This window comes from Zootoca vivipara, chromosome 6 (assembly GCF_965207765.1).
Source record: "Zootoca vivipara chromosome 6, rZooViv2.hap1.1, whole genome shotgun sequence".
NCBI classification, from domain to species: domain Eukaryota; kingdom Metazoa; phylum Chordata; class Lepidosauria; order Squamata; family Lacertidae; genus Zootoca; species Zootoca vivipara.
Window position 1 is genome coordinate 13,308,274 of NC_142589.1, and position 14,405 is coordinate 13,322,678.

Here is a 14,405-nt window from a genome sequence, read left to right on the forward strand (position 1 = left end):
CAGGGAGCAGATAGCATGAGCTCCCAGCAGAGCTGAACTGCTGGGCAACCACTCCATCTTCCCTGGGGCTACTTAAACCTTGCATGCCCTGCAGGAAGGCAGGATCCTGGATGCTCAGACTGGCATTGGGAGGGCGTGGGTGGGCTTTTGCCACCAATCAGCCCAAGAGGACCCGATTGCTCTGTATTGTAAACCGTCTATTTATTTTAGCATTTTAATTTCGGCCTTTGATACCTTGGCAGAAAGGCGGTATACGAAAGCAATAACATAACCTAATGGCCCAGGTTCAAGCCTTGGGCATGGTCAGGAAGGATGTGTTCAGTGCATACATGGGCACACACTTGCCACTTACAGCACATGCACTGCATGCGTTTGTTTTTAACTTGTATTGTGTATTACTGTAATGTTTGTTGCTGCTTCAGTTTTCTGTACACAACTTACAGGCACTTCTTATATATTAAGCAGTGAAAAAATGGTCTAAATAAATATGAAAGATGCATTTGGATTATTTATGCTTTAATTGCCATATTATTGGTGAGCTGCTGCCAGTTTATACAGAGCTGAATGAGCCATTGTTCTGAAATGGCTCCCTACATGCCTCGGATTAATAATCATCCCATAAATTTGCTTGGAATTCTCTTGTATTGGGAGAAGCAAATTAAGGGAGAAGAATACTCCTTCGCCCCCATATACCTTTCTTCTCTTTACTTGCTGAGGCATGGAGAACTGTGACCTTGCAGTTGTAGGGGGGTTGCGGCAGCATAGAAAATACAGTATGCATGCAGAATTGGATGGATTACTAGAGACTTAGGAACCAGCCCGGTCCTGAGGATGTTTTCTTGGATGGTGAAATACACCCACAGTTATTGTGTTGCTACCTTTTCAAGCTAATTGGGGGCAGTCAGGCAAATTCTGGTTAATAAATTACTCTTTAATCAGTAACTGTTGAAGAAACATAGAGACAGAGGAAGCTGCCTTATACAGAGTCTGACCATCAGTCCCATTTAGCTCAGTAATGTCCACACAGGTTGACAGCAGCTCTCCAGGATTTCAGATGGGGACATTCCCAGTCCTACCTGGAGAATCGGGTTCTGTGATCCCTGACTTTTGGCCCTTCCCTAAAGACCTAGGGACACAGGAAGCTGCCTTATACTGAGGCCACTGGTCCATCTAGCTCAATATAGTCCACACTGACTGGCACCAGCTCTCCAGGATTTCAGGCAGGAGTCTCTCCCAGCCCTACCTGGAGATGTTTAGGATTGAAACGGGACAATCTGCATGCAAAGCAGATGCTCTACCACTGAGCTAATGTCCTTCCCTTTCCTGTCTCTGTATAGAGGAGTCTTGGGCACAGAATTGCTTTATTTTAGCACTTCCTGGGTCTGATCTCTTTCCTGCCCCTGCCCCTGCTGCCCTTCTCACTTCTTCTCTCTGCCTGATCTTCCAGATCCACATGAACCCGAGCCAGTCAGTGTTGAGCTTGGAAGGAGACGACATTGACCGGTTTGACAAGGCCATGCAGCACATCGCCTACCTAAACTCCCGCCAGTTCCCCACACCTGGGATCCGGAGGATCAAGATCACAAGCACCGTGAAGTGAGTTTCCCTTTGGGAGCAAGCCACATGAGACTCGGGGTCGTGGGTTTGAGCCCCACATTGGGCAAAAGATTCCTGCATTGCAGGAGGTTGTTGTTGTTGTAGTATTATTTATTCAACTTCTACACCACCCTATACCTGGAAGTCTCAGAACAGTTCACAACAAGACCACAACACCAAACCAAAAGCAGTAACCCAATAACATTCCCCCTCCCAAAAGCCACATTCTAAAAGGGTGTTGGATGTCAATAAATCAACCAAAGGCTTAGTTAAAAAGGAACGTTTTCGCCTGCTGCCTAAAGGTGTATAATGAAGGCTCCAGGCGAACTTCCCTGGGGAGAGCATTCCATAGACGGGATTAGACTAGATTACCCTCGTGGTCCCAACTCTACCCGGTTGTCTTGAAGATGCCTCCACATCTTGGGTAAGATGTAAGATTATTATGGTTATCAGAAGAAGCGCCGTGTTGCATCTGCAGCAGCACAACCAGATGCCTTCATCTTCTCTAGCTGCAACAAAACATGTCTCTCCCGTAACGGTCTCTACAGCCACAGCAGGCACTGTAACCTTCCAACAGTTTGACTTCTCCCGCAAAGGAACACTCTTCCATTGTCTTCCAAGACAGACAGGTGCCAACCAGTTTTTCAGGAAAGTGACTCAAAGCGTCTTGTGGAAGCAAACAAAATCAACCCAAATTACTCACTAGCAGCATGCATAAAAGGCAGACCCAACTCTGCCCGCCCTATTGAAAAGATGAGGGGAGGAAGAGAACCCCCCAAACATACTGCACCCTCCCAAACGGAGGTCCAGAGGCCTGGGGGGATAAAAATATATTTGCCAAGCAACTGAAAGCACATAAGGGATGGTACCAGACGTGTCTTCCTGGGGACAGCATTCCACACATGAGCAGCCACCACTGAGCAGAGAATGAAGGAGTTCTATAATGGAAGATGCTGCACTTTTGTTATTTGGGCGTGGCACACACACCATGTCCTTAAGAGGAGAACCCTCTGAATGTGCCCACGTGTTTTATCTTTATTTAGAGCATTTGTGCCCCACTCTTTATCCAAACCGTGGCTTAAAGGTAAAGGGACCTCTGACCATTAGGTCCAGTCACGGACGACTCTGGGGTTGCAGTGCTTTACTGGCCGAGGGACCCGGCATACAGTTTCCAGGTCATGTGGCCAGCATGACTAAGCCGCTTCTGGTGAACCAGAGCAGCACATGGAAACGCCATTTACCTTCCCGCTGGAGCGGTACCTATTTATCTACTTGCACTTGACGTGCTTTCGAACTGCTAGGTTGGCAGGAGCAGGGACCAAGCAACAGGAGCTCATCCCGTTGCGGGGATTCGAACCGCCGACCTTCTGATCAGCAAGCCCTAGGCTCTGTGGTTTAACCCACAGTGCCACCCACGTCCCTAGCACCATTATAAGGATAGGGAGGGAGGAGAGGAAAAAGCAAACTTATAATCACCATCTGGCATAAAGACAGCTCAGAGGCAGAGCTGATGTGTGGTTTTCAAGATGATCACTGCCCACATTTCAGACAGGCCCTCTTTCTTACAGTTAGTCCTTTGCGTCTTTTCCTCCTGGGATACCACCCTCTCTCCGGCATTGATGGCAACTGGCTCCTATCACCTTTTCCCCCTTTTTTGGCAGGTGTTCCAACGATGAAGCCTGCATCGCCATCCCCTTTGTGGACGGCTACATCATGGTCCTGCAGCCTGAAGAGCCCAAGATCAGCCTGAGTGGCATCAACCACTTTGCCCGCTCGGCTTCGGAGTTTGAGAGCCCCGAAGGGGTCTCCCTCTTCCCCGAGCTTCGCATCATCAGCACCATCACGCGGGAGGTTGAGCCGGAGGGGGAGGGAGATGAGGACCCCACAGGTAAAGCCCACTCACCTAGTTGTGCAACACATACTTGGGCTAGTGGCCTGGCGGCAGGGTATGATACAACCCCTGTTTTGAGGGATTATCAGAAAAACTTGGATTTGGGGGAGAGGCTGGGATGGGGGTGGGTAGAGAGTAGTAGAGACAACGTGGGGAAAACAGTCAATGTTGGGAAGGGGCAATGGCTCCTCCAAGTAGGACTGGGAAAGATTCCTTGACTTTGAAACAATGAGAAGCTGCTGCTAGTCAGTGCAGGCAGAACTGAGCTAGATGGACCAATAGTCTGATTAAGTGTAAGGCACCTCCTATGTCTTAAAGGAAGGGCCGTGGCTCAGTGGTAGAGCATCTGCTTTGCATGCAGAAGATCCTGTGTTCCTTTCCTAGCATCTCCAGGAAGCGCTAGTAGAGACTGAAGCCCTAGGGAGCCAGTGTCAGTCACACAGGCAGTACTAAGCTCGATGGGGCCAGTGGCTTGACTCAGTCCTAAGGCAGCTTCCTAATGTAGGAAACATTCAAGATTCTAGTCCTAAAGCAAGCCCTTAGGCAAATGGGTGAGCCCTGTGTCTGGCAAAAGCTTGGAAGCAAAGAAGACTCTGTGTGTGTTTTCTTGCCTTCCTGATCTTCTCGTCCTCCCTCCTCTCCTTTGCAGTCCAAGAATCACTGGTGTCTGAGGAGATCATGCACAACTTGGATACCTGCGAGGTTACGGTGGTTGGTGATGAGCTCAGCCAGGAGCAAGAGAGCCTGGAGGTTGACATGATCCGGCTGCAGCAGAAGGGGATGGAGATGAGCACTTCCAACCTGGGCATGATCATTACCGGTATTGTACTTTCTTCCTCTGTACCTGAATGTGCTTGAAATCCTAATTGCATTAATAAGGCAGAGACCCAAAGTCTTAAATATATTTCAGTTTAGAGTCACAGTGATAAACCATTTACAGACCCGGCTGGTATTTACTAAACTGAAAGCAAGCCTTTTAAAAATGTTATTTAAATTTCCCTGGAGGTCCCCTCTAAAATACATTATGAAAACTTGCATTCTTGTACATAAACTTTTAACAAGATACACCTGCAAAACACGTTCTTATTAAGTGATCCACAAGTTTGCATAAACCTTTGGAACTGGTCTTTGGTTTTCAGGAGAATTTGTAGGCAAAATTCAGCTCCTCCATTCTCTTACAAAGGTATCTTTGTGCTTTGTTCCTCTTGTGAAAGCAAGAATAAGGCATCCATGCTCCCTCTTAAAGGTGGCTTGATCTCTCATCAGAGAAACAGTGGGCTGTATCCAGTGTCAGTCCTGCTTAGAGTGGACCCATTGAAATCAATGAACACAACTCACTTGGCTCCATTAATTTCAAGGGGTCTAGACTTAGTTGGAGATAATGCATAGTGTCTCACTCATTCGTCAGCCAGGACAGCTCTGCCTTAATGGCAGCATTCAAGTGCCACAAGAATCTCTGCAGAAGAAGCGCAGGGGGCATTTTTGTTAGGCCAGACATGGTGTGTCTGTCCCCTCTTCCTCTCCACTTGCTGGGATGTTTAAAGCATTGGTACTGGTAAGATAGGCATATGATTCTGATACGTCAAAGGGCAGTTCTGTGGCCCCCTTTAGCCCCAGGGATGGAGAAACCTGTGAACCTCCAGATGTTGTTGGACTTCCAGCTCCCATCATCCCCTGCCAGCATGGCCGGGAATCAGGGTGCAAGTCCAGTAACATCTGGAGCAGGCTTCCCCAAACTCGCCCTTCCAGATGTTTTGGGACTACAACTTCCATCATCCCTAGCTAACAGGACCAGTGGTCAGGGATGACGGGAATTGTAGTCCCAAAACATCTGGAGTTTGGGGATTCCTGATCTAGAGAGCCACAGGTTCCCCAACCCTGCTGCAAACAAGCCAGGAAGCATGCTATTCGCTGTAGTTTCCCTTCTCATTTGATCTGGAACACTGTGGTTCAACAGGTTTGGAACATGCAACGTCAAACCACAGCTTACTGTCTTGGCTTGCTTTCAACCCATCCTATATAATAAAGTGCAAGTGTCTCTGCGTCCAGTCCCTGTGTCCACGCTACTGCGCATGTGCCCCACGGACACAGGGATTGGACGCAGAGACTTGACGCACACACACGCTCTCTCCACCCCCCCCACCCCTCTGCCTACCGTTTCCCTCGTAGTCCTCAGAAGAATCGCGGCCGCCCAGGAGAAGGCCAGCTGGCTCAGCAGAGCACTCCGACGAAGCGGCAGCCATGGGAGGGGCCAGCCGGCCCCCCCAAGTGCCGCCGAAAAAGGCCAAATGTTCTAGCACCCGTTTATTAAACGGGCTGAATGACACTAGTTAACCATAATTTGCTATACTTTCCCAGTTTGGGTTAAACAGGAAACTATGCTTAATGGAATACTTCCTCGTTTATTCCATTAATTTATTAAAACTATTTCTTAAAACTTAATTTATTAAAGTATGGTTTAACATGTATACATTAAAGACAATGATGTAAATCCTCCATCTTAATTAACATGCAATGTGGAATGTTTAAGGCTCCTTATGTAGCTGAAGGTTTTATTTTGGCATTTTTACCTCCCCATAATTTTGATATTTTTCATGTTCTTGACAGATTTCTGCTGTAACCAGTATTGGGGGCTACATTTCAGGTGGGGGGGGTACTTGGGTAGCAGTTTGGATTTTTTGTATAAAAATGCAACTTTCATATATATGAGAGAGAGCTCCCCCCCCCTCTGTCCCCTCACCAGCATTTTGTGTTACCTCTAGGGGTTGATACTATGGCCAGCTATGAGGAGGTTTTGCACTTGATACGCTACCGCAATTGGCACGCCGTGTCTCTGTTTGACCGCAAGTTCAAGCTGGTCTGTTCGGAGCTGAACGGGCGCTACGTCAGCAATGAATTTAAAGTGGAGGTATGTCAGCAAATGTTGGCTTCAGGAGATCTGCATGGACTCCTAGGGGTGTTTTGAGGAACTGGGGCCAGCCAATGCTATAGAGAGAGCTAATGTGCATTGCAAGCTGTCTCACGCAGAGTCCAACTGCTAGGGTGCCCCTTAACATGGCATTTTGTCAGGTTTTTATCCTTTTGTTAAAAAGAAGCAGCTGATTAAGAAAAACCTTTTTAGTCAATTGAAAGAGCATTGGCGCAGCCCTGGTGATGCTCATTTTATGAAGCATCTAGTTGCTGTACAGAAAATTATATTGGACCCTTTCTGTAGGCTTACAGCTGAACATGAAAAGAGCCTTGCTGATGGGTCTGGCCAAAGGCCCATTCACTCTACTATCCTGGTCCCATGGTAGCCTACCACAGGCCTATAATGGCAGTGCTCTCCCCACTTGTGATTTCCAAAAATTTTCCTTAAGGGGCATCCTCCTTCTAATAATGGGAGTTAGCCCTCGTAGTCATTGTGGCTCATAGCCATTTAAATCCTTCCCTGTGAATTTGTGATATCCACAAAGTCTTTCCTTTGGTTCAGAATTTTCCACCATTCTGCTTCATTGGGCTACCCTACTGGGTCCTACTATTATGAGTCGGGTGTATGTAGAAATTTGGATGCGGAAATGAGGGGGCTAGTTCTCACTCAGATAATCCCAAATTTAATTTCCCCTTTTCTCTTCCTACTCGCCTGTCTTTTATTTCACCAGGTGAACGTGATCCACACCGCCAACCCCATGGACCATGCCAGCCACATCGCAGCGCAGCCTCAGTTTGTCCAGCCCGTCCACCATTCCTTTGTCGACCTCTCTGGCCACAACCTGGCTAGCCCTCACCCAGGATTTTCAGGTAAGGGCTCGTCCTGCCTTGGATAAACATTCTTTGACGACTGCTCTGCCCCCTCCAACCCACTCAGATAAAATCCTCTTCAGAGAGGCTCTTTTGCCACTGAGGAGAGGCAGGTCTGTGGCTCTCTTCCCAGAGGTGGCTGATATATCAGTCTAATTGCATCTAAGCAGCACTTAATGTCTTGGGGGATATGAAATTCAAGTCTCCCTGTGAGGCACAGATAGCCTGCTAGATTTCTTTAAAAGTAGCCTTCGTATATTTAAAAAAGAAAAAAGGATTTACAGCCTGTTTCTCCTTGAGCTTTTTAGAAAGAGGGAGCTTTTCCTTTCCTTTTTTAAATGATTGCCAAGCCTGATGTTGGGATTTCACTGAAAGGTTACACTGTGTGGAGTTACTTGTGGACATTCCTTGGCCCCAACACACTTAACACAACCTTCATAAGCTACAGGGGTGGGGGAAGCTGATGGGAATTGTAGTCCAAAAGATCCAGAGGGCATCAGATTAGCTGAACTAAGCTTTCTCTGCCATCTGTGAACAAGAGCACAATTTGTTTGGCAGTTTCAATAATGGAGAATCAGGAAGAGGCTGGCAGAATAATTCTCAAACCAGTGAAGGGAGCCCAGGATGGGCATTCATAAACAGAGACTGTGGGTTCCAGTCACATTTGGACCTCTGCCCCTTAGCAGCCTTGTCATGAGGCTGGACCCCAATGAGAGCCATTAGCCTTGGAAGTTGGAGTGAAGCAGTTAGGAGCAGCTTATGCTTCAGAAATGTAGAGGAGCTGACTGTACAGTTGCTTGGGAACTAGTATACCTTTTTGTAACTACATGTTATAAACATGCAAACTGAGCAAGCAGCATTTTGGGGTGGGGGGTGGGTTCCGGTATCACACACATAGTGTGATTCTCTAGTGCTTCCTTCTAAAAAAAAGATTCCCCTGATCTCCCCACCACTCTGGGTAAGGAAGCACATGGCATGTGCTGCCTGCTTCTTCCTCTTCTGTGACCATCTATTTTTTTTAAAAAAATATTTTTATTAATTTTCCAATTAAAACCAATTATATCACATTCAATATTTCAAATTATACACATATATATATCAATCAGACCGAATGTTATGCCAAATCATCTAAAGAATTTTTTATTTGGGTTCCCATGCTTCAAGAAATTGGGAATTCCTCGCAACTGTCCACTGCCGTCTTTTTTCTAAAGTTCAAATCGTCCTTCAAGTTCATAATAATCCAGATCCTCCCCTTACAGTCACATAGATGTTTTCCACTTTCACGATTGTTTCCCAGCTGCTGATATAAATATCAAACAAAGTCTCACAGATGTTCTTTCTCCTGTGTGAGTTAATCAGTCCAGCCTCCCCATAAATCTTCTTAATGGAGCTCCTGTTGCGTTGAAGCAATTCGAAGTAGCGCCATCTTAAAAAGCTCAAATCACTTTCGCTTTTAGCCATGAAGATTTACGATCATTATAGAATTTACAGCTTTTCCAGGCAGGAGACCCAAACATCAAACCATAGACTCTTGGTAAATTAATGGATCTCCTTGCCCTATAGCTGAACTTAGCTTCAGGTCGCTGCTCCAATTTAAAGTGCGTCACAGCTCATAAATCCTCCGAACGCATTCAGAACTCCTTCCGTCCGACTAGGGGGGGGCTTTTCTCATCGGCAACTCCACATCTTTAAAAAAATATGCTCAGTAACAACAGTTATAAGGTTCAACTCACACAGTCTTTTGCTTCTCTTTCACTCCAAACAAGCCAGGACATCGCGTCCGGGAAGGTACGAGGCAACAATATGAAGAAAAAAAATAAAATAAAAACTCACTCCCCTTATCGCTCCGTCCCCATCAATCCTTCTTCCAGATGCAGTACAATCTTTGACTCCTCTCACTCGGCAGCATAAATTTCTCAGCAGTAAACAGCGCTTCTTTCCCTCCTTCTGAAGTATGTCCATAGATTTAAGCCTAATTATCTTCTTTAACCATGGAAATCCCCGCCATGCAGATTAGCGTCCGGGAGTCCTGGCCCTTGTAAGTGCTCAGCCCAAGCTCCCCCCACTCCAAAAACAGTCGGAGTGGGTCTGGGGGCATCGCGGGCCAGCGGCCCCTCTCCGTAACCCCCGAAGAGGGTAGGGGGTTGCCATTTACTCCCCTAGCAACCGCCAAATTCCTTACAAAGGTCAGAGAGATGGAAAACAGGTCCGCCATTCCTGCAGGCGGAAACCGGAACCCATTAAGGAAGCACATGGCATGTGCTGCCTGCTTCTTCCTCTTCTGTGACCATCTAACTGTGCGATCTGCCTACGTCTTCCAACCCTCTCCTAGTGGTCCCAAGCACTGCCACTGTTGTGATTGTGGTCTGCGTCAGCTTCCTAGTATTCATGATCATCCTGGGCGTGTTCCGGATCAGAGCTGCCCACCAGCGGACGATGCGGGACCAGGATTCTGGGAAGGAGAACGAGATGGACTGGGACGACTCAGCCTTGACCATTACTGTCAACCCCATGGAGGTAAGGCCTGTGTGGTGTTGTGGGTTTCTCTGTGTGGGTTTCCTCCCCTCTTCTTCCTCCTCTCTTGCACTTTATCCAAGAGGGCAGGGTACAGATTCCTCTGGGACTTCGTTCTTCAATAGGTGGTCCAAAGTTTGCATCGTGCCTGCTGAGCTTCTACGGCCTTTCGTCTGCCACCAGCGCTCCAGCATCTTCCTCTGGCTTTTCTTTAAAGGCCTTGTATGTGAGAGGCGGGCCTGATGCTGAAGTTTATGAAGCATTTCACCCTTCACTAATTGATTTGAAATAGGGTGGTGGTGGTGGTAGGGACATCATCAGACCTCCAGGCCTCTCTGGCTGGTCCTCAGGACTCTTCCCAAGCCACACCCCTCACTGGCTCTGAGTGCCTTTATCCCTGAATGGAATGCAGTCCTAAAGGGAGCAAGTTCTTGGAAGTTGTACAGGCAAACACACCAGCAATTGATGTCTCTCAAACACAAGACATCCATTAAACTTTTGAGAAGATTTTCCTGGGTTTAAAAGTAGTCTTATATGCAGGAATATACAGTATACCAAAGTGGTTTGCAACAAAAATGTGTGAATTCAGTAAAAGAAAAGTTTAAAACAGGCATCAATTAACTATTGTGGAAATAGGGATTCTTAATTGCCTGCCTAAGCCTGGCAGAATAGAAAAGTTTTCAGTAGGCATTTAAAAGTTGCAACAGAAAGTGCCTTGCATTATTATGTCGTATTCGACTAAACATCTACTCTGAATATACCCCTTGAATCTAATTGAACTAAGTAGTTGTTGTTTTTATTATTACAGTACTGTACTTATTTATCTCCTGACTTTCCCCCCTGACTGGGACTAAAGGCAGCATTCACAAACTGAAACAACCCAGATAAAATGCAAAAAGCTAGAATCATATAAAAGGCTGTAAGTTGAAAAGTAATCATTCTCTAATAGAATTAAAATGGTATAAAAGGTAAATCTGTTAAAATATAGATAGCAAACAAGCAGAGCGCTATTCCTTAAAAAAACAACCCCTGCCCAGTGGCCCCTCTTAATTTCAGCGGGCGCTGCTCCAAGTAGAACTTGAATTGGCTGCAATGCCATTCATGCCTTTTTGTGTCTTTGTTTTCCTTGCACAGACATACGAGGACCAGCACAGCAGCGAGGAGGAGGAGGAAGAGGAGGAGGAGGAGAGCGAGGATGGGGAGGAGGAGGACGACATCACCAGCGCCGAGTCCGAGAGCAGTGACGAAGAGGAGGGGGAGCGGGAAGAGGACCAGCAGAATGTGAACAGGCAGCAGCAGCTAGAATGGGATGACTCCACGCTCACCTATTGATCCCAGCTCCTTCCGCTGTTGTATGTCTGTCTCTGTCTGTCTCTCTGTCTCTCTCCTTTGTTCTTCCGCCCTAGAAGACTCCACAGCAAAACCACTCCATCGCTCCTGAAAATCCATGGCGTGAAGAGAGTCGGTTGGGCCCCCAGAGCTGACCAACAACACACACCCCTCCCTAGACCCCCTGTCCTGGTGTCCTGTCTCTTCTTTCCTGGCTAATCTCGCCAATCAAAATCTCGCACCTCTAGAAATTTATTTAGTACCTATTTCTCCCTCGCCTCACAATGACTGGATTATTTTTATTTCTATTCTGCAAGGAACTGCCTTGTGCTATCTGTCTCTCTCACTCACACACTCCTTGTGTCATCTCATTTAAGGGACATGACCAGCCCTCTAGTCATTGCACACGCTAGACCATGATTTTGAGGGTTTTTTTAATCTTATTTTTGGTCCGGCACTAGGCTTCCGGCATCGTTTCTCATGCTTTCTTGTTGGGGTGGTTGAGTGTAAAATAGTAATAATAATAATAATGCCAGGATCCTTCTCTCACAAAAAGATTAACTTTTTAAAAACCTTTGGGTCGGATTTATTATTTTTATTATTATTATTTTGTGGCTTGTTACATCCCTGTGATGATGATTCTTCTTCTTCTTCTTCTTCTTCTTCTTCTTCTTCTTCTTCTTCTTCTTCTTCTTCTTCTTTCTTCCTTCTTCTTCTTTTTAAATGCATTTCTTTTCCTCCTCCTGAACTCTAGTGCATGTGTAAAGTGGCAGAATGAGGTTAACTATGTTAGAAGATTTAACAGACTTTTTAATATTTTGTAAATAATCTTGGAATTATGTAATTACGTCATTTGTGGTAGTGAAAACGGGGAAAGGGGGGAGGGGGGGACACAAGCCATGCTAGGGTTTTAAAATAAAAAAACATGCCGCATGATGTAATAATAAGGTTTTGGGTTTTCCTCCCCCCCAAAAAATTCCTGCAGCAGCAGCATGGGGCAAGTTTAATTAGCGTAGAGGAAAAGCTAACGATGATCCAATGGCCTTGGATTAGACTGCCATCTTCAGTCTGGCCCAACTCTACTGATGGGTTTCTCCCCTTTTTATTTTATTTTTTAATATTTCGTTGTGGGAGGGAGGAGGCAAAACGTGATTTGACCATGAAGGCATCTTCATGGACCCCCTCTTTCTCTGGGTCCAACTGTCCTGCCTCTTGCATTCTGGGTCCTGGTCTGTTTCAGTTTTAGGGACAGTAAGGTGGGCTGGCCAGATCACACAATTTCTTTTGCACAAAGGGAGACAGCCCAGTTGGACCACTTGGGCCTGGTGCTCTCTCTGGGTTGCACACTACTAGTCACGCAGGTGGCTCGGTTGATTGTAAAAGGACAGTGTCACAGGAAGGGTGCTTCTGTCTTGACTGCCTGTCTTAAGTCGTGAACCTGAACATTTTGGAGAGGAGGGGGGGTCAAGTCGACTTTCCTTGCTGGCATCATTCCAGTTTGTTTGTTTTTAAACAAAAACAAATGAACACTCCTGTCCATTCCCTGTAGCTCCTTGGGTACAGTTAACATGGGGACGTTGGGTCTCTTTTTATTAAGCTTCCGTTCTCTTCTTTCAGTCGTTGTTTACACTGAACATATGTGCTACCTTCCTGTCAAAACTAGGGCATAAGCTATTCCCAGTGGTGACCTTGTGAATACTCTTTAATTAAGCAGTTTAGTCCACAAGCTTTGGAGACGGGGTAGGGGGTTGTTGGTGGGAAGACTGTGCCCAGTAAAATTTTGTGCCCGGATTTGGAAGGGACCGGAGTGGTTTTCCGAAAAGCAAGTTATGACCCCGATGGCAGTGGCGAGTGCTGGGCTTTTCATTAGGCATGTGGTCCTCCCTCTCCTCTGCTTTAACTTTTTAACAATTACTATTCCTTGATAGAGCCTCGGGTTTATTGCTTTTACAGTTGATTTATTCCCTGAGGGGGTGTTCTACTGAAGCTTTTCTTTGTTGTGTGGGTTGCCTGCTAAGGTGAGCCAAGTTCTGACTGGCTGCTTTGCATGAGAAAAAAAAAATCTGGCTGCTTTGCAGTTTTAGGCAAATAGAACAGGAGTTTGAGCATTGGATTCAGCAGGGCCAGGGGAGAATGTTGGCTGCTGGCATGTCTGTTTGTGGGGGGCTTGGTCCAGGTGGTTGGAGACAGCAGTGAGGAAATAGAGTGAGACCTCCCCTCATTGGTAGAGTGTCTGCTTTGAATGCAGAAGGGCTGCAGCTTCAATCCCCTGTGGCATCTCCAGGTAGAGCTAGGGATGTCCCTCCTGAAAGTCCTGAGAAGGCACTGCCAGTCAGTGCAGGCATTACTGAGCTATATGGCTGGCTTGGTATAAGGCAGCTTCCTACAAGATGCTCCTGCACCTTGCATTTTAAATCTCTTACTACCTAGAAGCAGGGTTTATTTTTGCGTAGGGATGGAAACCTTGCAGCACTCCCGATGTAGCTGGGCTCCTGCCCCACAGCCAGCATGACCAGTGGTCAGGGAGCTGTGTCTGCAGGGGCAGAGTCCCCATCCCTCAGTTAGAGGAAAGTCTCTCTGGAGTGCCTTTCACAATAGGGTGGACCCGACGGTAGGGAAAGGCTAAGCCCTGAACAACTCGGCTCATTCCTGCTCCCTTTTTTTTGGGGGGGGGGTTTAATTGCAAAATGTTAAGGGGCAAGGAAGTTGGTTTTGACCACTGTTACAAGTGCTAGTTTGAAGTAAAACAAAACAAAACGGGAAAACTTTTAACTTATGTCCAAGTTGCCCTGTGCTTTAAATGTCACTGTGTAGAGAAGATTCCTTAACCCTCTTTTTCATGATACCATCACTGTAGCAGCTGTATTTTAGAGACTGTAAACCTGATCATGACTCTCTCTCTCTCTCTTTTAAATGCTAATGCTGAAAGGTTGTACACTTTTTCTGATGCAGTATGTAGCCATCATGGATCTAACATTTCGGATGTGTATATTGGTAAATAGGTCAAGTTGGGGGGGGGGAGTCTGAGCTACAATAAATTTCTGGTTCTAAATTTTTCTTTTGTTACTGTCTAGCTTTCTGCCTCTTTGTTAGGCCTCTGAGCTGATTTCTTTCTGCCTAGCAACTGAATGCATTTTTTAAAATCCTCTACTGTTTTGGAAACAAAATGTGTAAGCGTTTTTCTGACAGGGCTTCTTAAAAGAAATGGAGGCTATAAACATTGCACCTTGGTAACATAGATTTGGAAGCAGGATCTGACGAGTGCTTGTACAGGTAAAGGCCGTAGCTCAGTTGT

At 46.3% G+C, this 14,405-nt stretch overlaps 1 protein-coding gene across 4 annotated transcripts in view; it reads left to right on the plus strand.

Annotated features, from left to right (window-relative positions):
* The window catches only part of CLSTN1 (calsyntenin 1), a 63,936-nt gene extending 49,770 nt beyond the window's left edge, over positions 1-14,166 (plus strand). For all 4 annotated transcript variants that reach the window (XM_035117897.3, XM_035117899.3, XM_035117898.3 and 1 more), the window contains 7 exons: positions 1,448-1,596; positions 3,258-3,484; positions 4,137-4,307; positions 6,250-6,395; positions 7,129-7,267; positions 9,600-9,784; positions 10,916-14,166. In XM_035117897.3, coding sequence (XP_034973788.2) covers positions 1,448-1,596; positions 3,258-3,484; positions 4,137-4,307; positions 6,250-6,395; positions 7,129-7,267; positions 9,600-9,784; positions 10,916-11,113 — 1,215 coding nt within the window. In that variant the 3' untranslated portion in view covers positions 11,114-14,166. The remainder of the gene's footprint in view (positions 1-1,447; positions 1,597-3,257; positions 3,485-4,136; positions 4,308-6,249; positions 6,396-7,128; positions 7,268-9,599; positions 9,785-10,915) is intronic.
* Positions 14,167-14,405: the final 239 nt, after the last annotated feature.